General features: G+C 40.8%; 2 protein-coding genes across 7 annotated transcripts in view; one reads left to right on the forward strand and one right to left on the reverse strand.

Moving 5' to 3' along the window:
- si:ch211-125o16.4 (neuroblast differentiation-associated protein AHNAK) overlaps nt 1–19658 on the forward strand; it is a 38778-nt gene extending 19120 nt beyond the window's left edge. For all 6 annotated transcript variants that reach the window (XM_063055549.1, XM_063055550.1, XM_063055551.1 and 3 more), the window contains 4 exons: nt 3287–3443; nt 6744–6889; nt 6992–7547; nt 11551–19658. In XM_063055549.1, coding sequence (XP_062911619.1) covers nt 3287–3443; nt 6744–6889; nt 6992–7547; nt 11551–18203 — 7512 coding nt within the window. In that variant the 3' untranslated portion in view covers nt 18204–19658. The remainder of the gene's footprint in view (nt 1–3286; nt 3444–6743; nt 6890–6991; nt 7548–11550) is intronic.
- Nucleotides 19659–20076: 418 nt separating this feature from the next.
- Nucleotides 20077–25824, reverse strand: part of edaradd (EDAR-associated death domain) — a 95272-nt gene continuing 89524 nt past the window's right edge. The window contains exons 6-7 of the mRNA XM_063054996.1: nt 22961–23009; nt 20077–20787 (exon numbers count right to left, since the gene is read on the reverse strand). Of these exons, the coding sequence (XP_062911066.1) occupies nt 20402–20787; nt 22961–23009 (435 nt within the window). The 3' untranslated portion in view covers nt 20077–20401. The remainder of the gene's footprint in view (nt 20788–22960; nt 23010–25824) is intronic.

Here is a 25824-nt window from a genome sequence, read left to right on the forward strand (position 1 = left end):
TAGGACGAGGGAGATGTCTTCATTTTTTAAAGAAAGGGGCTTCCCTTCCTCCACTATCAACTCTGCTCTTAAACGCATCTCCTCCATTTCACGTACATCTGCTCTCACTCCATCCTCCCACCACCCCACTAGGAATAGGGTTCCCCTGGTCCTCACCTACCACCCCACCAGCCTCCGGGTCCAACATATTATTCTCCGTAACTTCCGCCACCTCCAACGGGATCCCACCACTAAGCACATCTTTCCCTCCCCCCCTCTCTCTGCATTCCGCAGGGATCGCTCCCTACACAACTCCCTTGTCCATTCGTCCCCCCCATCCCTCCCCACTGATCTCCCTCCCGGCACTTATCCGTGTAAGCGGAACAAGTGCTACACATGCCCTTACACTTCCTCCCTTACCACCATTCAGGGCCCCAAACAGTCCTTCCAGGTGAGGCATCACTTCACCTGTGAGTCGACTGGGGTGATATACTGCGTCCGGTGCTCCCGATGTGGCCTTTTATATATTGGTGAGACCCGACGCAGACTGGGAGACCGCTTTGCTGAACATCTACGCTCTGTCCGCCAGAGAAAGCAGGATCTCCCAGTGGCCACACATTTTAATTCCACATCCCATTCCCATTCTGACATGTCTATCCACGGCCTCCTCTACTGTAAAGATGAAGCCACACTCAGGTTGGAGGAACAACACCTTATATTCCGTCTGGGTAGCCTCCAACCTGATGGCATGAACATTGACTTCTCTAACTTCCGCTAGGCCCCACCTCCCCCTCGTACCCCAGCTGTTACTCATTTTTATGCACACATTCTTTCTCTCACTCTCCTTTTTCTCCCTCTGTCCCTCTGAATATACCTCTTGCCCATCCTCTGGGTCACCCCCCCCCCCGTCTTTCTCCCTAGGCCTCCTGTCCCATGATCCTCTCGTATCCCCTTTTGCCTATCACCTGTCCAGCTCTCGGCTCTATCCCTCCCCCTCCTGTCTTCTCCTATCATTTTGCATCTCCCCCTCCCCCTCCAGCTTTCAAATCCCTTACTCACTCTTCCTTCAGTTAGTCCTGACGAAGGGTCTCGGCCTGAAACGTCGACTGCGCCTCTTCCTATAGATGCTGCTTGGCCTGCTGCGTTCACCAGCAACTTTGATGTATGTTCCACCATATTATGGTCACTCTTACCCAAGGGGCCTCTCAGCCACGCATTTATCCTCCACCTCATCGCATTCCTACTCTCACTGTCACGTGGCACAGGCAGTAATCCCGAGATTACCACCTTTGCGGTCCTTTTTCTCAACTCCCTTCCTAGCTCCCTATATTCTCATTTCAGGACCTCATCCCTTTTCCTACCTATGTCATTGGTACCTATATGTACCACGACCTCTGGCTCCTCACCCTCCCACTTCAGGATATCTTGGACACGATCAGAAATATCCCGGACCCTGGCACCAGGGAGGCAAACTACCATCCGGGTCTCTGGACTGCATCCACAGAATCGCCTATCTGACCCCCTTACAATCGAGTCCCCTATCACAACTGCCCTCCTCTTCCTTGCCCTACCTTTCTGAGCTACAGGGCCAGACTCTGTGCCAGAGGCACGGCCACTGTCGCTTCCCCCGGGTAAGCTGTCCCCCCCAACAGTACTCAAACAGGAGTACCTGTTGTTAAGGGGCACAGCCACCGGGGTACTCCCCATCACCTGACTTTTCCCCTTCCCCCTCCTAACCGTGACCCACTTGTCTGCCTCCCGTGGCCCCGGCGTGACCACCTGCCTGCAACTCCTCTCTATCACCTCCTCATTCTCCCTGACCAGACGAAGGTCATCGAGCTGCAGCTCCAGTTCCGTAACGCGGTCCCTTAGGAACTGCATCTCGATGCACTTGGCGCAGATGTAGACGTCCGGGAGGCTTGGAGACTCCAGGGCCTCCCACATCCGATTCCAGGGCCTCCCACATCCGACACCGAGAACAGCAAACTGCCCTCACACTCATACTGCCCCTCTCCTCAAACAACAGCAGAAAATGAATGCCAAACCTTCCTTGCCTCTCCTGTTTCCGCCTAAGCCCGTTGAGCCGAAGCCCTTAAGTCTTCACTCTGCTCCCGGCTCACTCCACAGCCCGCAAATACGCTGCCCGCTCTATGAGGCTTTGTTCCTTTTAAATCTGCCGCGCTGCACTGCCCGACGTCACACGCCTGCGCAGTCCCGCCTCTCAGAACACCGTTGGAGAAAAAAAATAACGAAAATTTCAAAAATGTCTCGGCTAAGTTACTTGTTCTATATATTTAACTCATTACAGTAATTTGTGAAGGCTGTATGGAGCACAACTCCCAAACGGTCGGTCTAGGAGCAGGGAAAGGGAAGTTGATGCAAGGGAGATGTACTGCTTTGTGATCTCCCCTACAAAGAATACGCCATTTTGAATAGAGGCTTTAATACCGGCTTCATGGTTGATAGGATCAAAAGTACCCAAAGCAATGAAAACGCCTCCACGCCATCTGTCACAAGTGGGACTTCCCGCTGGCCAAACATTTTAACTCCCATTCCTGTTCTGACGTGTCAATCCATGGCTTCCTCAAGTGCCTAGATGGGGCTACCCTCAGGACGGAGGAGTAACATCTTATATTCCCTCTGGGAAGCTGATGGCATGAATATCAATTTCTCCTTCGGTTGAACAATCCCCTCCTCTATTCCCCACTTCTGCCTATTACTCCCCCCATCCCCCACCCCCACCGGCTCTCTCTTTCTTCCATTTTGTCTACTGTCCACTCTCTTCTCCTATCAGATTCTTTCTTCTCCAGCCCTTGACTTTTCCCACCCACCTGGCTTCATCTATCACCTTCCTCTTTCCCCTCCCCCCCACCTTTTTATTTGGGCATCTTCCCCCATCCTTTACAGTCCGAAGCCCGAAATGATGACTATTTGCTCTTTTCCATAGATGTCACCTGAGCTGCAGGGCCCTCCACATTTTGTGTGTGTTAAGCTAAGAGGTACAAATATAATCAACAGAATGAGATGCAGGTTTCTTCTTTCTTGTAATACAGGCAAAATGATGGATGTGGTGGGAATGGGGGTAGGCATTTGGTATATCACCTCCCCTTCCCATCCCTCCACTCCAACCTTCATTAGCATTGATACCATGAAATGAGATTTGGAGTGGGGCTGGGGGAAGCGGGATTACATCTGTTTTGAACTGTGCACCATAAGCAAAAAAAATAATAATTTTACTGATCATAAATGAACAACTTTAAATGGATCACTGCAAGCATTTAACATCTGATCTTTCTTCTTCAACTAGAATTTCAGTATGGACTCTGGCATAGCAGTTGTTCTGCCAAGGGATGGAGGAAATCTCTCTAATGAACTTACCCTTACTGATTCACCCAGTGGAGGTGTGATAATCAGAGACATACAGAAAGACTCCGCAGTTGCAAGAATTGGTACCCTGAAGAAAGGTGATTATTTTTAAATGTGTAACATTAAATTGGAAATACAAGTTGTGAGGTAACCTACTAAACAAAACTAAATCATTACAATGGGAACAAAACATTCAGACGAAAAACACACTAGATTTATTAATTTGTGGATGGTGTGCCTGCTTGTGTTCAATATGTATGGCAGAGAGGTACATACAGCCCCTTCTCCATGTTCCATGGCATGTATTCATCCCTTTGTGTTCTCCCTATCATCATGCTGTTGTATTTCTATGGTGGAAAGGCTTTGGATACAGGAGATGAATCTGCTGATCCAGTTCAGCTTCTGGTCGATGGTGACCTTCAGGATCTTGATGAATTTGGACTTAATAGTGATAACATTTTTGGTTATTGAGGGTAGGTGTGTAGACTCTTTCTTACTGGAGATGGTGACTGCTGGGCACATTTGTTACTTGTCTTTTATCAGCCATGCCTGAACTGTACTGCACAGGCATGCACTGCTTCGGTTGATCTGTGGATTTACGAATGAAACTGAACACTCTGATGGAAGGAAGGTCATTGATGAAGATACTAAAGATGACTGATCCCAGGGCACTGCCTTGAGGAACTTCAGCTGTGACTTGAGCCACTGCATTTTCCCCCATTGGTGTTGAGAGTGTTACGAGAATACACATAAAATTAAGATGTTTGCTGGCCTGGGCTAGCATCAGTGGCATCAGCAGTTGGTCTGCCACCTGCCCTCAGGGGAAGGAGAGATAAGGAACAATGGAGCAGCGTCTGGAGATGTGTAATGAAGGGATGTGGGAGGAAGAGCTGTCTGGAGCGGCTCCCCCCTTTGAACCCTGAACTGTTTGAAGTGATGGACAGGCGATACCCCAGCAGGGGGATAAAAAGGGACAGGTTCGCTAAGACAGACACACACGCCACCCGAGGTAACGAGACCCTGGAAGCGGTGCGCTTCTCACGAGTGGGTGAGAAGTCCCAGACAACGACAAGGGTGGAAAGGTACGATCAGTGGGAACCCGGTGTGTGTCCGCCCTTGCCTGGGTGCCGGGTTCACTGCAGAGGATCGACCGCATCTGGAGGAGGGGTCACAGTCGGTGACCTCAGGTGACATCACCAAGGACCCGCCCAAAAGCTGTTTGTGAGCCATCTCGCTGGTCTGTGAGCCATCTTGCTGGTCTGTGAGTGAAGCCGTTCTGAATGATGAGTTGTTCCTATTCTATCTCTCTCTTCCCCCACGTTGTCCACCGCCATGGCAACGATTACTGCGAACTGAACTACTAAACTGGACTGAACTTTGAGTCATTTTGAAATTGGTCATTTACCCCTAGACAACGATAGAGCTTGATTGATGCTGTTATCTTAATTCTGTGCACATGTGTGTTTATCATCACTGAACTGTTGCATTTATTATCCTTTCGATTACTGTGTTGCTTGTTTCTTTAATAAAACTTTCTTAGTTCTAGTACTCCAGACTCCAACTGAGTGATCCATTTCTGCTGGTTTGGCAACCCAGTTACGGGGTACGTAACAAGAGTTACTAGGGCATCTTAATGTCACATTCAGCTGAATGCAGCCTTGATGTCACCATACTTGTTAGCTTTCAGCTCCTTGGTACATGTTTGGACCAAGGGTGAAATGAGGTCTGGAGGCAAGTAGTCAAACTAAAACTAAACGGGGATCTGTAAGGAGATGATTGTTGAGTAATTGCAACTTGATACCTTTATCAGTCACGCCGTCCGTGGCCTTGCTGATGAGTGACAGTAGACCAGGTCATTAGCTGGACTGAATTTGTCATGCATTCCGCAAGCAAGACCTCCAAAAGGGCCACAACCTTGTCCTGGTTTTGAGGTTTTGTGTGTCTCATGTCCCAGAGAGCTTTGCTGGTTGGAGTCACAGCCTTATGTGTTGGCTCTTGGTAGGGTCCCCTGTGCCAGACAGGTCAGAGGGTAGAGGCCAGGCTACGCATGGCCCAATAGTCCTCCAGGTTCAGGAGTTCAGCTCAGAGTCAACAATCCTGACTGGTCAAACAAAACTGTTTTGGAAACAGCAATGAAGAATCTTTTGCCATCTTTGTATGAAGGTATTCCTGAGTCTCCTCTCAGGACTTGCATGGCTGACAGTAGTGAAAACTGAAAGGAAGCTAGGGGCACAATGAAGGAAACCCTGAACACTGCCAAGACCAAGACCAAAATTGTTTTTTTGGCCATGGACAGACAGGTGGAGGACCTTCTTTGCTGCCCTATATGCCAGTGGCATATGTGTTTGAACAGGATATATCTGATTCCACTCAGGGTTGGGTAAATCTCTGTGTTGTTACTGCACTGGAACAACTAGCCAGAAATGCAATCAGTTCTTCAGTGGTTATCTTCAGTTCTTGTCTCCATAGCCATTGCTTGATATTACAAAAATAAATCAACCGTAAGAGAAAAATAACTCAAAAGGAGCAGGCATATAAATACTCCAATGATAAGGCTGGATATCCTGCAGCAGGTGTCTTGCCTTTTGATTTTCCAAGGCCTGTCTGCACAAGGAAGGAGTGACGGAACACTCTCCAATTACTTGACTGAATGCACTGCTAACAATTCTTAAGAAGCTGAACAATATCTGGGGCAAAGCAATCCACCAATTGGCATGAGGTCCACCACCTTGGATACTTATTTCCTCCACTAGCACACAGTAACTGCAGTGTGCACCCCCTACAAAATACACTTTATTTGCACAGGTTACTTTGGCAATATCTCCCAACCCTGGGATCTCTACCGGCAAGAGAGATGGTTCATGGGGTGACAACAGTAATGGTGTATGCTCCTACTTAACACAATAAATGTTTGAAACCTATCAATAACTGTGTCAATTTCTAAGTAATGTTACTAACTTTTCTGCAAGCCTTGATTCAAAGGGACTATAGCCATATATAAAACCAGAATAATTAATATAGCAATCCCTTTCTTTTGAATTACCTTCAGCTTTCCACTGTCATTTTCTAGTCACTGCATTAACTTCAATGCTTTTTTAAATGAAAGACAATTACATTTGCTCGATAAGCTTCATCTTATGTAATGTCCTGACGAGGGTTTCAGCCTGAAACATCGACTCATTATTTCTCTCGATAGTTGCTGCCTAACCTGCTGAGTTCCTCCGGCATTTTGTGTGTGTTACTTTGGATTTCCAGCTTGTGTTTATGATGGAAATGCTGGTGTTTTTGTTTCTGAATTAATATTTTGAACAAATATAATTAATAAATATATTTCAAGATGTTATAATTTAGAGAGAGGTTGTACATGTTAAACAAAACTTACTATTGTTATTTTGTAGGTGATCAACTGAATGCAGTAACAATACATTTTGACAACCTAAGTAGTGAAGAAGTTGGCAAAATACTGAAATACGCTGACCCATACAAAAAAAGTCTGAAATTTAATGCAAAAGATGCAGATTATGGATTACAAAATTCTTATATGGTAAAAAGTGTTATTTGCTTTTGATCTATAATATATTCAGTTTATATGGTTAAGCATATCAAAATTATGTATGTTTACATTAAAATCAAATTTAAATTACAGGGAATTAGTGATCAAGCTTACCAAAAGTTGTACAACAGCAAGATCAAGCCCCACCTTAAGCTAGCAAACACAGGTACCGGTGTTGGTGGCCTAAATATCAATGGAAAAACACCTTCGATTGACGTAAGTAGACCGAAGATTTCTTCTGACTTTAATGCAAAACTACAAGCTTCACCAACTATCGATGTGAAAACACCTAGCTTTGATATCAGTGGTCCACAAGGTAAAATACAACTGACTGATGTTAAAGCTTCAACTCCGAAGCCTGGAACAGGATTGATAAACTCTGAGTTTGATATTAAATCACCAAAGGGGGCAATTAAGATGCCTGATATGGAATTTAAAGATCCGAGTTTTGAAATGCCATCATCAAATTTGAAGACTGACGTAAAAGCTCCTGGGATTAAGATTAAATCTCCAAAAGGGGGTTTTGATGTCAATATGCCAAATGCAGATTTTCAAGCCCCGAAGTTTGAAACTCCGTCAGCCAATTTACATGGACCAAGTATCTCAGCACTTGATACAGGCATTAACATGAAAGCACCAAAAGTCAAAGGTAACAATGAATTTTCTCCAGATTTAAAAAAATGTCTTAGCATTCCTATTTTGAATTAAATACATGTAACATGGGAAATACAGCTAAATAAATGCTTAGAATTTGCCATTAGTCAGTACAGCTAAACATATAATACTGTAGGGAAAGCTAGTTGCACACCACTTGAAAAATGTGCATCCATGAAGACAAATTTCTGAAGTAAGGCACAGAATATAATTTAGATTTTGAAATTGTTGATTCGGAATAGGTAATTTTTTTTTAAAAACTTCATTTGTACAAAAAACTAACCTACAGTATCAGGGGTTTAGGTAAACTTTGAACTTTAAGGAGTAAATACCTATTCAATATTAGGTTTCCAAATTGATTTTTCTGTTACCGATTGGATCTGAAACATCGAAACCACCTACTTAAACTGAACCAAACATGCAAATTTATCAACCAATCATATAGATGTTCTGGGATTCTGTGGTTTTAAGTATGATAGAGGAGGAAGGATTAAAGGAGGAGGGGTGGCAGTACTCAGACAGAACAAACAGGAGGAATCGTCTACTGAGGCTACTATGGGATTATATTATAGACCTCCCAATAATCAGTGGAAATTAGAGGGACAAATTTATGAAGAGATGGTAGATAGTGGTAAGAAAAATAAGGTTGTGACAGTAAGTGATTTTAACTTTTCACATATTTACTGAGACTCCCATACTATGAAGGGACTGGATGGGACTGGATGGGATAGGGTTCATCAAATGTGTTCAGGAAACTTTCCTTAAACTTAATCTTATAGAGATCCCAACTAGAGAGAGTGTGATACTGGATCTCCTATTAGATCCCAACTACAGAGAATGTGATACTGGATCTCCTATTAGATCCCAACTAGAGAGAATGTGATACTGGATCTCCTATTAGGGAATGAGACTGAGGCATGTGACAGGGGGGAACACTTTGGATCTAGTGATCATAAGTCCATAAGTTTCAAGATATTTATGGAGAAGGATAGTTGTCCTCAGGTTGAGATTCTAAATTGGAGAAAGGCCAATTTTGATGGCATCTGAAAGGATCTGACAGGTGTGGATTGGAACAGGTTGTTTTCTGGCAAAGGTATAATTGGGAGGCCTTCTGAAGTGAAATATTGAGAGTATGTTCCTGCTAGAATAAAAGGTGTTTGATAGGGTGTCACACATGAGGCTGCTTAACAAGATAAACATACTGGCATGGATAGAGGAATGGCTGACTGGCAGGAGGCAGTGCGCGGGAATAAAGGGGGCCTTTTCTGGTTGGCTGCCAGTAACTAGTGGTTTTCCTCAGAGGTCAGTATTGGGACCCCTACTTTTCACATTGTTTTGTCAATGATTTGGATAATGGAATTACTGGTTTTGTGGCGAAGTTTGCGGATGATACGAAGATAGGTGGAGGAGTAGGTGGTGCTGAGGAAGGAATGCAATGAAAGCAGAAATTAGACAAATTGGAAGAATGGGCAAAAAAGTGTCTGATGAAATAGAGTGTTGGGAAATGTATGATAATGCATTTTGGTAAAAGGAACAACAGTGCGGACTATTATCTAAATGGGGAGAAAGTTCAAACACCAGAGGTGCAGAAGGACCTCCTTGTGCAAGGCTCCCAGAAGGTTAATTTACAGGTTGAGTCTGTGGTAAAGGAGGCAAGTACAATGTTTGCATTTATTTCAAGGGGAATAGAGTATAAAAACAAGGAGGTAATGCTGAAGCTTTATAAGACACTAGTCAGGCCACACTTGGAGTATTGTCAACAATTTTGGGCCCCATATCTCAGAAAGGATGTGTTGTCATTGAAGAGAGTCCAGAGGAGGTTCACAAGAATGATCCTGGTAATGAAGGAGTTAACATATGAGGAGCATTTGGCAGCTTTGGCCCTGTACTCACTGGAATTTAGAACGGGAGAGGATCTCATTCAAAGTTGCCGAATATTGAAAGGACTAGATAGGGTGGATGTGGAGAAGATGTTTCCTCAGATGGGGATATCCAAAACTAGAGGGCACAGCCTCAAAATTGAGGGATGACCTTTTAGAACAGAGGTAAGGAGAAATTTTTTTTTAGCCAAAGAATAGTGAATCAGTGGAATGTTCTGCTGAAGATTACAGTGAAGGCCAAGTCCGTGGGTATATTTAAAGCAGAAGTTGATCGTTTCCTGGTTGGTCAGGGCATCAAAGGATATAGCGAGAAGGTAGGTGTATGGGGTCGAGTGGGATCCGGGATCAGCCATGATGAAATGGCAGTGCAGACTTGAAGGGTGGAATAGCCTAATTCTGCTCCTACGTCTTATGGATTTACAGGATTAGGATAGTCAAGATGGTTGGTTGTGTCTAACCAATCTTAGAGTTTTTCAAGGAGGCTAGCAGAAAGTTGATGAGAAAAAGGCAATGAATTTTGTCTACATGGACTTCAGCAAGAGTTTGACAAAGTCCCACCATGGGGGCCTGGTCCAGAAATTTCAGTCACTTTCATTGAGGATGTAGTAAACTGGATTCAAAATTAGCTCAGCAGGAGAAGCCAGATGATTGCCTTTTGACTGGAGGCCAGTAACTAGCGGTGAGCTGCAGGGACTGGTACTGTGCCTGTTGCTGTTTGTCATCCATATTAATGTTTTCGATGATCATGTGGTAAACTGGATCAGCAAATTTGTGGATGACAGCAAGATTGGGAGCAAAGTGGAAAGCAAGGAAGGCTATCAAATCTTGCAGTAGGATCTGAAACAGCTGGAAAAAATGGGTTGAAAAATGGCATATGGAATTTAATTCAGGCAAGTGTGAGGTGTTGCACTTTGGGAGGACAAACCAAGGTAGGACTTACATGGTGAGCAGTTGATCACTGAGGAGTGCTGTAGAACAGAGAGATCTGAGAATACAGATCCATAATTCCCTGAAAGTGGTGTCACAGAAAGGACCATAAAGGGAGCTTTTGGCACATTTGACTTCATAAATCAGAAAAATGTAGTACAAGAGTGGGATGTTATGTTGAAGTGGTATAAGACATCAGTGAGGCCAAATTTGGAGTATTATGTGCAGTTCTGGTCACCTACCTGCAAGAAAGGTATCAATAAGCTTAAAAGAATGCAGAGAAAATTTATAAAGATATTGCCAGAATTTGAGGACCTGAGTTATAAGGAAATAATGAATAGATTAGACCTTTATTCCCTTGAACGTGGGAGAATTAAGGGAGTTTTGAGAGAGGTATAAAGTTATGATGTGTATAGACAGGGTAAAGGGAAGTAGGCATTTTTGCTGAAGTTGCGTGACACTAGAACTAGAGCTCATAGATTCATGGTGGAAGATGAAATTTACGATCAGGAGAACCTGCAGATTTTCAATACTACAATAAAAATGACCAAAACTAATATGTGTGTTACAATGTTTAATGATGTGCAAGATGTCATAAACACAACACCTATTGATAATCTGGCCCAAAAAGAGGTATAGTGATTAATATCATAGATGATAGATTTAAGGGAATTTCAATATTCCATCTTCCTGTGAGGAAAATTGGATTTAGCAGGCTGAGTTATGGAGAAGCCTTCCAGACGAGTGCAGTTTGATAATACGAGCGAGTAACAAAAATTTACTAACCTGCAAATTCATCATCCAGCAAACATTTTATTTACTGAGGGCAAAATGATCATTAACATCTTAATCAATACATAAAAACTGCAATATAAAGTATTCCTAAAATTAAATGTACCTCAAAAGTTAAGAAGAAATAAAATTGCTCCTAATCTTTAAGTAACAGATGCAAACTAACAGTTCCAAATTTAATCTCAGGATAAAGTGAACAAATTAGCAAATATTCAGTAATGGATAGTATACCAACATGTGGTTCGGCAGAGAAAAGATCTACTGACATGGATATTTCAAGAAATGGGATGAGTGCAAATGGTACAATAAAGACAAAGAAACATGACACTTTAAGTGAAAAACGAAGTCATATTATTAAAAATATCTTTAATTAACATGTGAAAATTATTTCCATTTCAGATGTTGACCTGAATTTATCAACGCCAAATATTGATCTTGAAGCTCCAAGCATTGAAACTGACAACTTTGGTGCAGAAGGCAAAATGAGGTTCCCAAAATTTAAAAAACCTACATTTTCCCTCTCTGGAAATAAACCGAAAGGGCCTGAACTGGACATGTCTATACCAGATGTAAAGGCTGATATAAAAACTCCTGATGTGGACCTTAAAGGAAGTGTGGATCTTCCTGACGTGAAAGGGAAATGGAAAATGCCCTCCTTTGGATTATCTGGACCCAAAGGACCCAATGTGGATTTTGATGGTTCATTAAAAGCGCCCGGTATTGATGTGTCAGGTCCAAATGTTAAGGGAAATTTTGAAGGTCCAGATGTTGACTTGAAACTTCCCAAAGGGGAAATGGATGCAAATTTGCCTGATGCTAACCTTACAGGAGGAAAGTTTAAATTACCTGGAGTGAAATGGCCAAATAATAAATTGTCATTGTCAGGTCCTGATAAGGGACTGAACTTACCAAAAGGTCAGCTAGATCTTTCTGCTCCCGACTTTCAGGGAGATATCAAAGGTCCAAAACTTGATCTCAAAGGCCCAAATATTGACATCAATGGTCCTAATGTTGATGTGCCTGATGCAAAGGGAAAGTTTAAAATGCCAAGCTTAAAGATGCCTTCCTTTGGTCTATCTGGACCCAAAACACCGGATCTGGACATTGATGGTTCCTTGAAAGGCCCTGGTATTGATGTGTCTGGTCCGAATATTAAAGGGAATTTTGACACTCCAGATGTTGACTTAAATCTTCCAAAAGGAGACATTGATATCAACATCCCCAAAGCAGAAATTAATAAACCAAAATTTAAAATGCCAGTGTTTAAGATGCCAAGTGCAAACTTGTCAACTCCAGACACAAGCCTGAACTTAAAAGCACCAGAAGTGACAGGCGATTTAGATGCAAAACTGAAGAAACCCAATTTAAATATTACTGGAATTGAAGGACCTGATGTGAACCTAGGTGGCAATCTTAAACTACCTGATGCTGATATTTCAGCTCCAGATCTTAAAGCAGGAATCCGAACTCCTGGCATAGGCTTTGATAAACCACAGTTAAACACAGATTATGATATGCCTGATATGAATCTTGAAGTTCCTGAGGTAAAGCTGAAAGGCCCAAGCATAAAGAAACCTTCATTTAATATGTCTGGAGGAAATGTTTCTGTTCCAGATGTGGACCTAAACTTACCAACACCAAAGTTAGACCTCTCTACTCCAAAAGTAGAAGGAGATTTCAAAGGTCCAAACGTTGACATAAATGCACCAAAAGTGGATGGCTTTGGCACGGAAGGTAAATTTAAGTTCCCAAAATTTAAAAAACCTACATTTTCCCTCTCTGGAAATAAACCAAAAGGGCCTGAACTGGACATGTCTCTACCAGATGTGAAGGCAGATGTAAAAACTCCTGATGTGGACCTTAAAGGAGGTGTGGATCTTCCTGACATGAAAGGGAAATGGAAAATGCCCTCCTTCGGATTATCTGGACCCAAAGGACCCAATGTGGATTTTGATGGTTCATTAAAAGCGCCCGGTATTGATGTGTCAGGTCCAAATGCTAAGGGAAATTTTGAAGGTCCAGGTGTTGACTTGAAACTTCCCAAAGGGGAAATGGATGCAAATTTGCCTGATGCTAACCTTACAGGAGGAAAGTTTAAATTACCTGGAGTGAAATGGCCAAATAATAAATTGTCATTGTCAGGTCCTGATAAAGGGCTGAACCTACCAGAAGGTCAGCTAGATCTTTCTGCCCCCAACTTTCAGGGAGATATCAAAGGTCCTAACCTTGATGTGAAGGGTCCAAATATTGACATCAATGGTCCTAATGTTGATGTGCCTGATGCAAAGGGAAAGTTTAAAATGCCAAGCTTAAAGATGCCTTCCTTTGGTCTATCTGGACCCAACACACCGGATCTGGATGTTGATGGTTCCTTGAAAGGCCCTGGTATTGATGTGTCTGGTCCGAATATTAAAGGGAATTTTGACACTCCAGATGTTGACTTAAATCTTCCAAAAGGAGACATTGATATCAACATCCCCAAAGCAGAAATTAATAAACCAAAATTTAAAATGCCAGTATTTAAGATGACAAGTGCAAACTTGTCAACTCCAGACACAAGCCTGAACTTAAAAGCACCAGAAGTGACAGGCGATTTAGATGCAAAACTGAAGAAACCCAATTTAAGTATTACTGGAATTGAAGGACCTGATGTGAACCTAGGTGGCAATCTTAAACTACCTGATACTGATATTTCAGCTCCAGATCTTAAAGCAGGAATCCGAACTCCTGGCATAGGCTTTAATAAACCACAGTTAAACACAGATTATGATATGCCTGATATGAATCTTGAAGTTCCTGAGGTAAAGCTGAAAGGCCCAAGCATAAAGAAACCTTCATTTAATATGTCTGGAGGAAATGTTTCTGTTCCAGATGTGGACCTAAACTTATCAACACCAAAGTTAGACCTCTCTACTCCAAAAGTAGAAGGAGATTTCAAAGGACCAAACATTGACATAAATGCTTCAAAAGTGGATGGCTTTGGTACAGAAGGTAAATTTAAGTTCCCAAAATTCAAAAAACCTACATTTTCCCTCTCTGGAAATAAACTGAAAGGGCCTGAACTGGACATGTCTATACCAGATGTGAAGGCAGATGTAAAAACTCCTGATGTGGACCTTAAAGGAGGTGTGGATCTTCCTGACACGATAGGGAAATGGAAAATGCCCTCCTTCGGATTATCTGGACCCAAAGGACCCAATGTGGATTTTGATGGTTCATTAAAAGTGCCCGGTATTGATGTGTCAGGTCCAAATGTTAAGGGAAATTTTGAAGGTCCAGATGTTGATTTGAAACTTCCCAAAGGGGAAATAGATGCAGACCTTCCAGATGCAGAACTTAAAGGAGGAAAGTTTAAATTACCTGGAGTAAAATGGCCAAATAATAAATTGTCATTGTCAGGTCCTGATAAGGGACTGAACTTACCAAAAGGTCAGCTAGATCTTTCTGCTCCCGACTTTCAGGGGGATATCAAAGGTCCTAAACTTGATTTCAAAGGCCCAAATCTTGACATCAATGGTCCTAATGTTGATGTGCCTGATGCAAAGGGAAAGTTTAAAATGCCAAGCTTAAAGATGCCTTCCTTTGGTCTATCTGGTCCCAAAGGCCCAGGTGTTGATTTTGATGGTTCAGTAAAAGTTCCCAGTATTGATGTGTCAGGTCCAAATGTTAAGGGAAACTTTGACACTCCGGATGTTAACTTGAAACTTCCCAAAGGGGAAATAGATGCAGACCTTCCAGATGCAGAACTTAAAGGAGGAAAGTTTAAATTACCTGGAGTAAAATGGCCAAATAATAAATTGTCATTGTCAGGTCCTGATAAGGGACTGAACTTACCAAAAGGTCAGCTAGATCTTTCTGCTCCCGACTTTCAGGGGGATATCAAAGGTCCTAAACTTGATTTCAAAGGCCCAAATCTTGACATCAATGGTCCTAATGTTGATGTGCCTGATGCAAAGGGAAAGTTTAAAATGCCAAGCTTAAAGATGCCTTCCTTTGGTCTATCTGGTCCCAAAGGCCCAGGTGTTGATTTTGATGGTTCAGTAAAAGTTCCCAGTATTGATGTGTCAGGTCCAAATGTTAAGGGAAACTTTGACACTCCGGATGTTAACTTGAAACTTCCCAAAGGGGAAATGGATGCAAATTTGCCTGATGCTAACCTTACAGGAGGAAAGTTTAAATTACCAGGAGTGAAGTGGCCAAGTAATAAATTGTCATTGTCAGGTCCTGATAAAGGGCTGAACCTACCAGAAGGTCAGCTAGATCTTTCTGCCCCCAACTTTCAGGGAGATATCAAAGGTCCTAACCTTGATGTGAAAGGTCCAAATATTGACATCAACGGTCCTAATGTTGATGTGCCTGATGCAAAGGGAAAGTTTAAAATGCCAAGCTTAAAGATGCCTTCCTTTGGTCTATCTGGACCCAAAACACCGGATCTGGACATTGATGGTTCCTTGAAAGGCCCTGGTATTGATGTGTCTGGTCCGAATATTAAAGGAAATTTTGACACTCCAAATGTTGACTTAAATCTTACAAAAGGAGACATTGATATCAACATCCCCAAAGCAGAGATTAATAAACCAAAATTTAAAATGCCAGAGTTTAAGATGTCAAGTGCTAATTTGTCAACTCCAGACACAAGCCTCAACTTAAAAGCACCAAAAATGACAGGAGATTTAGATGCAAAACTGAAGAAACCCAATTTAAACATAACTGGAATTGAAGGACCTGATATGAACCTAGGTGGTAATCTTAAAATTCCTGATGCTGATATTTCAGCCCCAGATCTTAAAGCAGGAATCCAATCTGCTGGTATAGGTTTTAATAAGCCTGAGTTAAGCACAGATTATGATATGCCTGATATGAATCTTGAAGTTCCTGAAATAAAGTTGAAAGGCCCAAGCATAAAGAAACCTTCATTCAATATGTCTGGAGGAAAGGTTTCTGTTCCAGATGTGGACCTAAACTTATCAACACCAAAGTTAGATCTCTCTACTCCAAAAGTAGAAGGAGATTTCAAAGGTCCAAACGTTGACATAAATGCTCCAAAAGTGGATGGCTTTGGCACGGAAGGTAAATTTAAGTTCCCAAAATTCAAAAAACCTACATTTTCCCTCTCTGGAAATAAACCAAAAGGGCCTGAACTGGACATGTCTATACCAGATGTGAAGGCAGATATAAAAACTCCTGATGTGGACCTTAAAGGAGGTGTGGATCTTCCTGACACGAAAGGGAAATGGAAAATGCCCTCCTTCGGACTATCTGGACCCAAAGGACCCAATGTGGATTTTGATGGTTCATTAAAAGCACCCGGTATTGATGTGTCAGGTCCAAATGTTAAGGGAAATTTTGAAGGTCCAGATGTTGATTTGAAACTTCCCAAAGGGGAAATAGATGCAGACCTTCCAGTTGCAGAACTTAAAGGAGGAAAGTTTAAATTACCTGGAGTAAAATGGCCAAATAATAAATTGTCATTGTCAGGTCCTGATAAAGGGCTGAACCTACCAGAAGGTCAGATAGATCTTTCTGCTCCCAACTTTCAGGGGGATATCAAAGGTCCTAACCTTGATCTCAAAGGCCCAAATCTTGACATCAATGGCCCTAATGTTGATGTCCCTGATGCACAAGGGAAGTTCAAAATGCCAAGCTTAAAGATGCCTTCCTTTGGTCTATCTGGTCCCAAAGGCCCAGATGTTGATTTTGATGGTCTCAGTGTTGATGCGTTGGGTCCTAATGTTAAGGGAAATTTTGAAACTCCAGATGTTGACATGAAACTTCCCGAAGCGGAAATAGATGCAAATTTGCCAGATGCAGAATTTACAGGAGGGAAGTTTAAATTACCAGGAGTGAAGTGGCCAAGTAATAAATTGTCATTGTCAGGTCCTGATAATGGGCTGAGCCTACCAAAAGGTCAGATAGATCTTTCTGCCCCAGACATTCAGGGGGATATCAGAGGTCCAAGAGTTGATCTCAAAGGCCCAAATGTTGACATCAATGGTCCTAATGTTGATGTCCCTAATGCAAAAGGAAAGTTTAAAATGCCAAAGGTTGAATTGCCTTCTTTCCGAATGTCTGGTCCCAAAGCACCTGATCTGGATGTTGGTGGTTCAGTGCCTAGCATTGGTGTGTCAAGTCCTAATATTAAGGGTAATTATGAAACTCCAGATTTTGGCATGCAAGGTTCAAGTGGAAACATGGATATTAAAATGCCTAGCACAAAGTGGTCAAGTCCAGATACTAACTTCAGTTTGAAAACACCAACTGTGACAAGTGATGTAGATGCAAAATTGAAGGTTCCAACTTTCAAAAAACCTAATGTGGAAATTTCAGGAATGGAACAGCCTTCCCTAAATGTAGGTGGTAATTTGAATGTTCCTAAGGCTGAAATACATGCTCCATCCCTTAAGGGAGATATGGACCTTAAAAATCCTAAAAATGGTATAGGTTTTGATATGCCTGACATGAACCTCGAAATTCCTGATATAAGTGCAAAAGGCTCGGGTTTGAAGAAGCCTTCACTTAACATGTCTCCAGGAAATGTAGATCTCAACCTACCTACTGCGCATATAAAAGGAGGTGCAGGTATTGACATGTCTGAAAGAAAACTGAAAGGTGCAAGCATAGGTGCCAAGCATACAAAAAATAGTGTTAGTTCTCCAAATTTGAATGGCGAGTTTCGTGAAGTTGGTGTTGATGTGAACATACCAAATCCTTCTGCTCAAATAAATGTTCCCAAAGTTAGACTAAGTACAGATGAGAATAAATTTTCAAGAGAAACATTTAAAATAAGGTCATCATCTGTATCTGACCTTGATGATGCAACTGCACAGGGAAAATACAATGCTAATTTACAAGCAAAATCTTCCAGCACAATGAATGTCAATGCCGATTCCATGAGTAAAAAAAGTAAGTTCAAATTCTCAAAATTATTCAATTTTAATCATAAATCAAAGGGATCAGTTGATTTCACAAAGGCCAGGGAAGCAAATTCTTCTGGGAGATTTACAACAAAATCTATATTCCCAGAGCTTGAGTTTTCTGTGTCTGATAACTGAAGGTAATGATTATTAAAGCATGGTTGATTTCAGTAACAGGTATATAATCCTTTTAATTCAGCCTCAGCAAAAGAAATCATCTTTGATGTATTGTATTCAGCCAGACTTAATAAAAAGCAGGAACATTATTAAATTCAGAATAGCAGTAAATTAGGCTACTCTGGAATACTGACTTTTTCATGGATCCACATTCAAAGTCTGCAGCAGACATAGTGATTCAGCTGCTAGAGCTGCTTCCTCACAGCAATAATGAGCCTGAGCCAGTCATAACCTTGCACTGTTTAGAAATTGCAACCTTTCCCTGTGACCACGTTTTCCTCTGGGTTGACCAGGTTTCCTCCTACATGCAGGCTGGCAGGTTAATTGGCTACTCTCTGTTTTCTCTCGTGTAGACTAGTGAGTTGATGAGAATGCAGGGAGAATAAAATGGAAGCTCTGTGCTATTTTGGTGGGCCAAACCGTCCTCTTCAATGACTAATTCTAGCTTTTTGATGTGCTAGAGTATGGGACTTGCATGAAATGAAGTTTAATAAATGAACCTAAGCATAAAGGTAACTTTCTGGAAGAATACTTCGCGCAAAAAGATTGCTTCTGGAATCATACTGATTGCCTACTTCCAACCTTATTTTTTGAGATTAGGCCTTTTTCAGTCTTTTCTTTTCCCTTGGATCCTTGGCTTATTCTAACTGTTACCTTTCCTTTTGTGATAGATATGTAGATCCCCCTGAAAAACATGCAGACTCCAAACAGATGTGTCATAGACTCCTTCAAAGGATGCTAAATATCCATCAGAATAAAACTTTGGCAAAAAATTTTTAAAAACTAAAACCACAAAACAATCAAATCAATTCTGACATTCTTTGAAGGTGATACTTCTAAATTAGGATCCTGCTTAAAAACATACTTCAATTTTCACAGACTCCTAAAAATCTGCAAGTTATTTTAGTGACATGATAAAGTCTAAAATTATATAATCACTTATTTGTCAATCTTGCGCAAAACTTCATTCATCAAACTTATATGTAATACAAATGACCATACTAGGTGATATATGGAATAAGCTAAAGATATCTGTTTAAAATATTTAAGTATATACAGTATATATTAGAGAGAGAGAGAGAAAGAGCGTGATCAGGATTGTACAGCGTTTTCTTAATTCTTCAATATCAAATTTGATGTATAAAATAGTTTCTTTAAAGTTTTGAAAATGTAAACTTTGAAATATATTAAATATTTCTTGAAATGTCAGTCCTATGTGTTAAATGTTATTGCTTTATTCTAAAGTAAAAGACTCCATTTTTATTGAAGTAACCATGTAATAATGATATTTATGGGAATATTATATCAACTGCGTGTGGGATAATTAGCTTTAAATTGGTCTCTTTGATGATCAAATTTTGCAACTCAGTTTTAATATGTTGCCAGCACTTTATCTGTACATTCTTAAATGGATAATATAAAGGTTTTTCTTTAAATTTTGTTCTGAACTCACTGATCTATTATTTCATGGAAATTGTTATGAAAATGAGGGTTGCAATGACATTTTTTTTCTAATTCAAGCAGGAGATTAATGTTAAACTGAAAATGGGCAGTTTGGAAGGGTCATTCACATTATATATTTCTGCCATAATCTTTGCAACAAGTACACAGAATTTTCACTACCATCCTACTTTCATTGGATTCAAATGTTAGATTTTTAGATTATCAAGAATTCCTCTGATGGGTTTTAAGTTACTGTAAGTTATGGTGTTGATGTGTTTCTAAAGCTTTATGCGTTAACTGAAAAATGACAGCAAACGAGCACCCTCGGTATTTCAAGTTATAGCTTAAAACAAGCAGCAAAACAACGTTTTATGCAGAAAAGTAGCATTTAATCCATTATGATTTTAAAATATTTTCAAAGTTTCTCAGACCTAAACAAACACATTCAGCCTTACCAGAAATTCAGCCTGTCTGGATTGTCCTGAAGTTTCCAATGTAAAATGAACTACATTTTTAGAGGGTAAAGGAACAGTCAGAGTTGCAGATGAATAGACAGACACTTAAGTGCACACAATTCTTTCACCCTTCCTAATGCTCCTCAATTCTAATTATCACTTTGTGAAAGTTTTAGCACTGAGCATTAAAAAGCACCAAAACATCAGAGATCTGTCTATATATGATTGACACAAATTGGCAGAAAAACTTTTACCTTTGTTTTATTTTGTATGCCACTGTTTAGGCCACTCTCTCTCTACCCATGCCTCCAGCACTTTCAATACATCCACCCTCTTATAAAACCTGCAGAGTTCTATCAACTGTGCTACAGTTCGGTCGCTATTCTTCAGCAAGAATTCTAAAGTTGGACTTTGTTGCTTCTGCTCCAAGAAACACAGTTCATCATAGGTCATGCCCCATTTGCTGGCAAAGTTCCTCCAGTTTTTGATGGTTGGGTGGTGTGGATCCAGCTTTAACCTCAATGTGTATAACAAATCTTCATCATTCATCATGTCACCAATGCAAGGAGGAGTAATGCATGTTGAAGTTAACAATGAGTTCCTGCATGTTTCTAGACAATATTTGCATGATTTACTGTCTTTCATATCTGCAAGTGAGAAGTAAAGAATAGCTTTAGAAAACTGCTCATCACAACATTTCCTAGTACCTACATTTATCACTGAAAACAACATATGGAAAGTGTGCATCAAGTCATTCACTGAAAACAAAATAAAATGATTTCTGAAAAACGCCTCAAACAGGCACTTAATATTTAGGCTTGAATATAGATAATAGTTCATGGGACACCTGCTAAACACATGCTGCTGGGTTTTGGGAGGGATTTTCAGATCACAACAACATAACCTAAACCACAGGGTTATTCTTAGCTTTTCTGGTGCTCCTCTTGGTTGTGGTAAAATATTCTTAGCATTCTGGCAATCTGCTGTCGAATAGTTGCTACTTCATGATCACGTATTTTAGAAATTCACAGCTTTTTCTGTCACTCAGTTAGGACAGTGAGTTCCAGATTCATGCTATTTGCTGTCTGAACAAGGTTTTCTTCATCTCTGCTCCAGCTTATCTAATCTTTCCTTATAGCTACAATTTACCAGTTCTGGCAACATCTTCCTAAATCTCTTCTGCAACCCTTCTAGTATAATCACATCTATGTTGTAACACAGAGAGCAGAACTATATACAATACTCAAGCTTCAATCTAACAAGCCTTATAGTTCTGGCATATTCCGCGCTCTCATATTCAGAGCTTACTCTCTGAAAATTCCAACGGACCAGGAAGAGAGTTTGCTGGGTCTAGATCTTTTCCCAAGTTCCAACCCTCTTTCCCTTATCCCACATTCATTGTGGCAAATAGATGCCTTCTCATAATTCCAAAAAGTTTCAGAAATATTTGGACCTATTATACTTTGAGGCAGTTCAACAAGAAATTCTCCCTGTACAAAGTTCCTCTCATTTTTTTTTAAAAAACACTGACATCGAAAATTACAGACTATGCTTTCGTCAAGGAGGAGGTACAAGAGCCTGACGAAACACACTCAGTGTTTCAGGAACAGCTTCTTCTGCTCTGTCATCGGATTTCTGAATGGACAATTAACTCATGAACAGTTCCTCAGTATTTTTCACTCTCTTTTTGCACTATTTAATTTATTTTTTGTATATACTGCTTATGTAATTTATAGTTTTTATTACCATATACTTCAGTGTGCTGCTGCCACAAAACAACAAATTTCATGACACATGCCAATAATATTAAACCTGATTCTAATTCTGAATACTCCACCCAATGTACTGTATCTGTTGAGGGGATAGTTAGCAGCTGCAGAGAACAGAAAGCAAAGGAGAGAAAATCAATTACAGTAAAAGTAAAAAAATATATAACTAAATATTTTTAGTTCTCACCCACTTTATCATGACTGCTTTTTCAGGTCTCTTGGATTGTAAATGCATACAGGAGCTCAAATGGGATAAGGAATCTGAATGTGTCAGTATAATCTTAATTCTGCTCCTAATTCTTGTGCTTTATATTTCATCAATGGCAACAATAGTAACTAAAATAATCTGTAGATAGACCTGATTACATTCACCCTACTATAATCCAAAATGCATCACATGTTTTCCAGACCCAGAGGTTTCTATGAATATGAATGTTACTGGTTGTCAAAGGCCTCGGAGTTACAACATGGTTTTGGCATAGCCTCCATCTGTATATGCACGTCTGTCGTTGAGGCAGTTATCAAGATACCTGCCTGACATGGATGGGCAACTGTGCTTGTGCTTCCAATGTTGGAGGAAATAAACATGCATCACATGATGTATGAAAGGTCTTAGTGAGCACACTTGAAAACATCTTAGTTATTTGGAAACAAATATGTGTTGTTATTCCCCCAAAGATTACTGTGTCCTACGTCCCCAGTGGCATCTAAAATCATTGCTTGAGGGAGAAGTTTCTCCACAACTCCAGGACAAGGGGTTAAGACTTTATACCCATGGTCCTCTCTAGTTTGTTTATAACTTTGGATGCAGAGAATGATACAAAAAATTAGTCAAGCCACCTAATAATTAGGTAGCTACAAATAAAAAATTAAAAAATAAAAAATGCAGAAGAAATATTGAGGGTAACTGGTAGTTTAACCAAAACTTGGTTTATATTTTTAGTGCAATGTTTGTTAAATTATAATTGATAATGTGACACTTGATTACAACCTGAGTAAAAACAGATTTAATATTTAAGACCATGGACTTGTAAAAAAATGGTTCTTTTACCTTCTGATAAACAGTCTCCTTCGATGTGCAGACTCTCATTCTCTTCAGGCTGCATGAAATTATAGAACAATTAAGTTAGTATTATGGTAAGCATGTACAACATGGATCTGTAATCTGGGGACAAATACTGAACTGCAAAAACCTACGGACTTAGAAATTCTGTGGAGCAGTCAAAATACTAATGTTATTCTGGCAAAAATGCTGTTCACAAATTTGAAGGGAGCCATTTCTGAATGACTTAACAACACTTATTAATAACATATAGACAATATAGTGCAATAATTTTACACACCCTGTGCTGTTTTTATTACTTTCAGCTGACTCAGTTGATAATTGCATAAAATCTAAGTTAGTTTCTGGTATGATTTTTAACTACATTGATCTGAATCTCAACTGTTGCTGTTCATTCATGGAAGAATCAGTTTATAATCACACTCATAACTCAGAATGAACATTAAAGGACCAGAAGCATCTCTCCCACAGTCATATGGAAAATACTCCACAACTCTCTGCCAAACAGCGAAACATAGATCAGTTACAGATATGGGCGTAGAGATGGCAGATAATTTAACCTGATCAAATTTGAAACTTCCCACTTTGGGAGATCAAATAAGAAGACAGTACTTTGTTAATGGAAAGACCCTTAACAGTGCTAATGAGCAGAGGGATCTTGGGGTCAAAGAACATAGCTCATAGGCACATGAATGTGCATGAAATGAAAGGATATAGACATTTTGTAGGCAGAAGGGATGTTTGGTGGGCATTTGATTACTAATTCAGTTAGGCTGGCACAACATTCTGGGTCAAAGGACCTGTTCCTGTGCTTTCTCTTCAGCTTTGATTGACCCAAATTATGGGTATGAGTAACCACAATCCCTCATATTCCCAGTCAAAATTAAATAGTCAAAATCCTGCAAAGCAAAAGTGGTTTCATTTTCATCAGGTGAAAATTAAGAGAAAAAAGGAAAGAAATTTGACAAACAGATTGGTACACAAGGAAGGAAGTTGTCAGAATGGTAAATTGATTGGTTTATTCTTATTGGCATATGTACCGCAATAAAAAACTTGACTTAGATATCTTTCACAGAGATCATTTCATTACAACAGTGCATTGAGGTCATACAAGGTTTTGAAAAAGTGCAGAATAAAGTGCTACTGTTGCAGACAAACTGCAGTGCAGGTAGACAATTTTATCATACTAGGAAACAGTTTAATAGTCTTATAACACTAGGACAGAAGCTGTCCTTGAGCCTGATGGCACATGCTCTCAGGGTTTTTTAACTTCTGCCTGATGGGAGGTGGCAGAAGGGAAAATGACTGGGGTGGCTTTGATTATGCTGGCTGCTTTACCAAGCACACAGTACGTAGATGGGAAACTGGTTTCCATGACATGCTGAGCTGAGTTGTGTTCACAACTCTGCAGTTCCTGTGGTCCCAGGCAGAGCAGTTGCCATACCAAGCCACAATGCATTCAGATAGGATGCTTCCTATGATGCTTTGATAAAAATTGGTAGGGGTTGATGGGGGACAAACCAAATTTGGAGCATGTGTACCGTTGCCCTTTCCTGAAGTCAATGACCAGACCTTTTGTTTTTTTGACATTGTTGGAAAGGTTGTTGTCATGACAGTAGGTTCTCTATCTCCTTCCTGTACTCTGACTTATTGTCATTTGAGTTGAGGCCCTGTGTGGTGGTATCATCTACAAACTTGTAAGAGCAGAATCTGGCCACACAGTTGTGAAAGTAGGGAGCCAAGGACACAACCAAGGTGGGGCATCAGTGCTGAGAATAACCGTGGTGGTGTTGCTGCGTAAGCTTACTGACTGCATTCTGTGGGTCAGGAAGTCAAAGATCTAGTTGCAAAGAGAGGTATTGAGTCCCAGGTCTAGGAATTTGGAGACGAATTTGTTTAAAGTTATAGCAATAAAGTAGGCAGTGTAGCCAATAAACAAAAGTCTAACATAGGTGTTTTTACTGCTCAGCATTGTAGCCAAATGCCATTTTCAAGTGTCAATGGAAAGTTTATATTTATCAAAATGGAAGATCTCCCATGTTTCCTGTGAGAGATTTTCTTTATTTTCTGTAATGTAAGGATCCTTAGGCAACGTTTTCCATTGTTAGGGCAGTGTAAACACTAGTTTGCTATTAGATTTTTGTATGAGGAACAAAAGGTGCTCCTTCCTCCTTATCAAGGCCATTTCTCTGCCCCTCTGTGGCTCCTGTACCTTCTTCCTGATGACAACAGAGAGAAGAGAGAATGACCTGGGTGGTGAAGGTCCTTGATGAGGGATGCTGCTCTCCTGCGACAACACTCCATATAGGTGTGCTCGACGCTGGGGTGGACTGAGCCTCATCCGCCACTTTTTATTGGATTTTCTGTTCAAGGGCATTGGTGTTTCCATACCAGGCTGTGATGCAGCCAGTCAGCGTATTCTCCAATACACATCTATAGAAGTTTGTTGAAGTTTTAGATGTCATGCCAACTCTTCACAAATTCCTAAGGAAGTAGAGGCGCTGCTGTACATGCTGGGACCAGGACAGGTCCTCTGAACTGATAACACCAAGAAATTTAAAGTTGCTGAATTGTCAACCTTGGAACCTCCAATGAGGACTGGCTCGTGGACCACTGGTTTCCTCATCCTGAAGTCAATAAACAGCTCCTTGGTCTTGCTCACATTGAATAAGAAATTGCTGTTGTGGCACCTCTCAACCGAATCTTCAAACTCCGTCTTATATGCTGATTTGACACCACCTTTGATTCAACCAATGACAGTGGTATCGTCAACAAACTTGAATATTTCATTGGTGCTTTCTTAGCCACATAGTCATACATGTAAAGTGAGTAGAGAAGGGGGTGAAGCACAA

The sequence above is a fragment of the Mobula hypostoma genome, chromosome 8, assembly GCF_963921235.1.
Source record: "Mobula hypostoma chromosome 8, sMobHyp1.1, whole genome shotgun sequence".
In the NCBI taxonomy this organism is placed as follows: Eukaryota; Metazoa; Chordata; class Chondrichthyes; order Myliobatiformes; family Myliobatidae; genus Mobula; species Mobula hypostoma.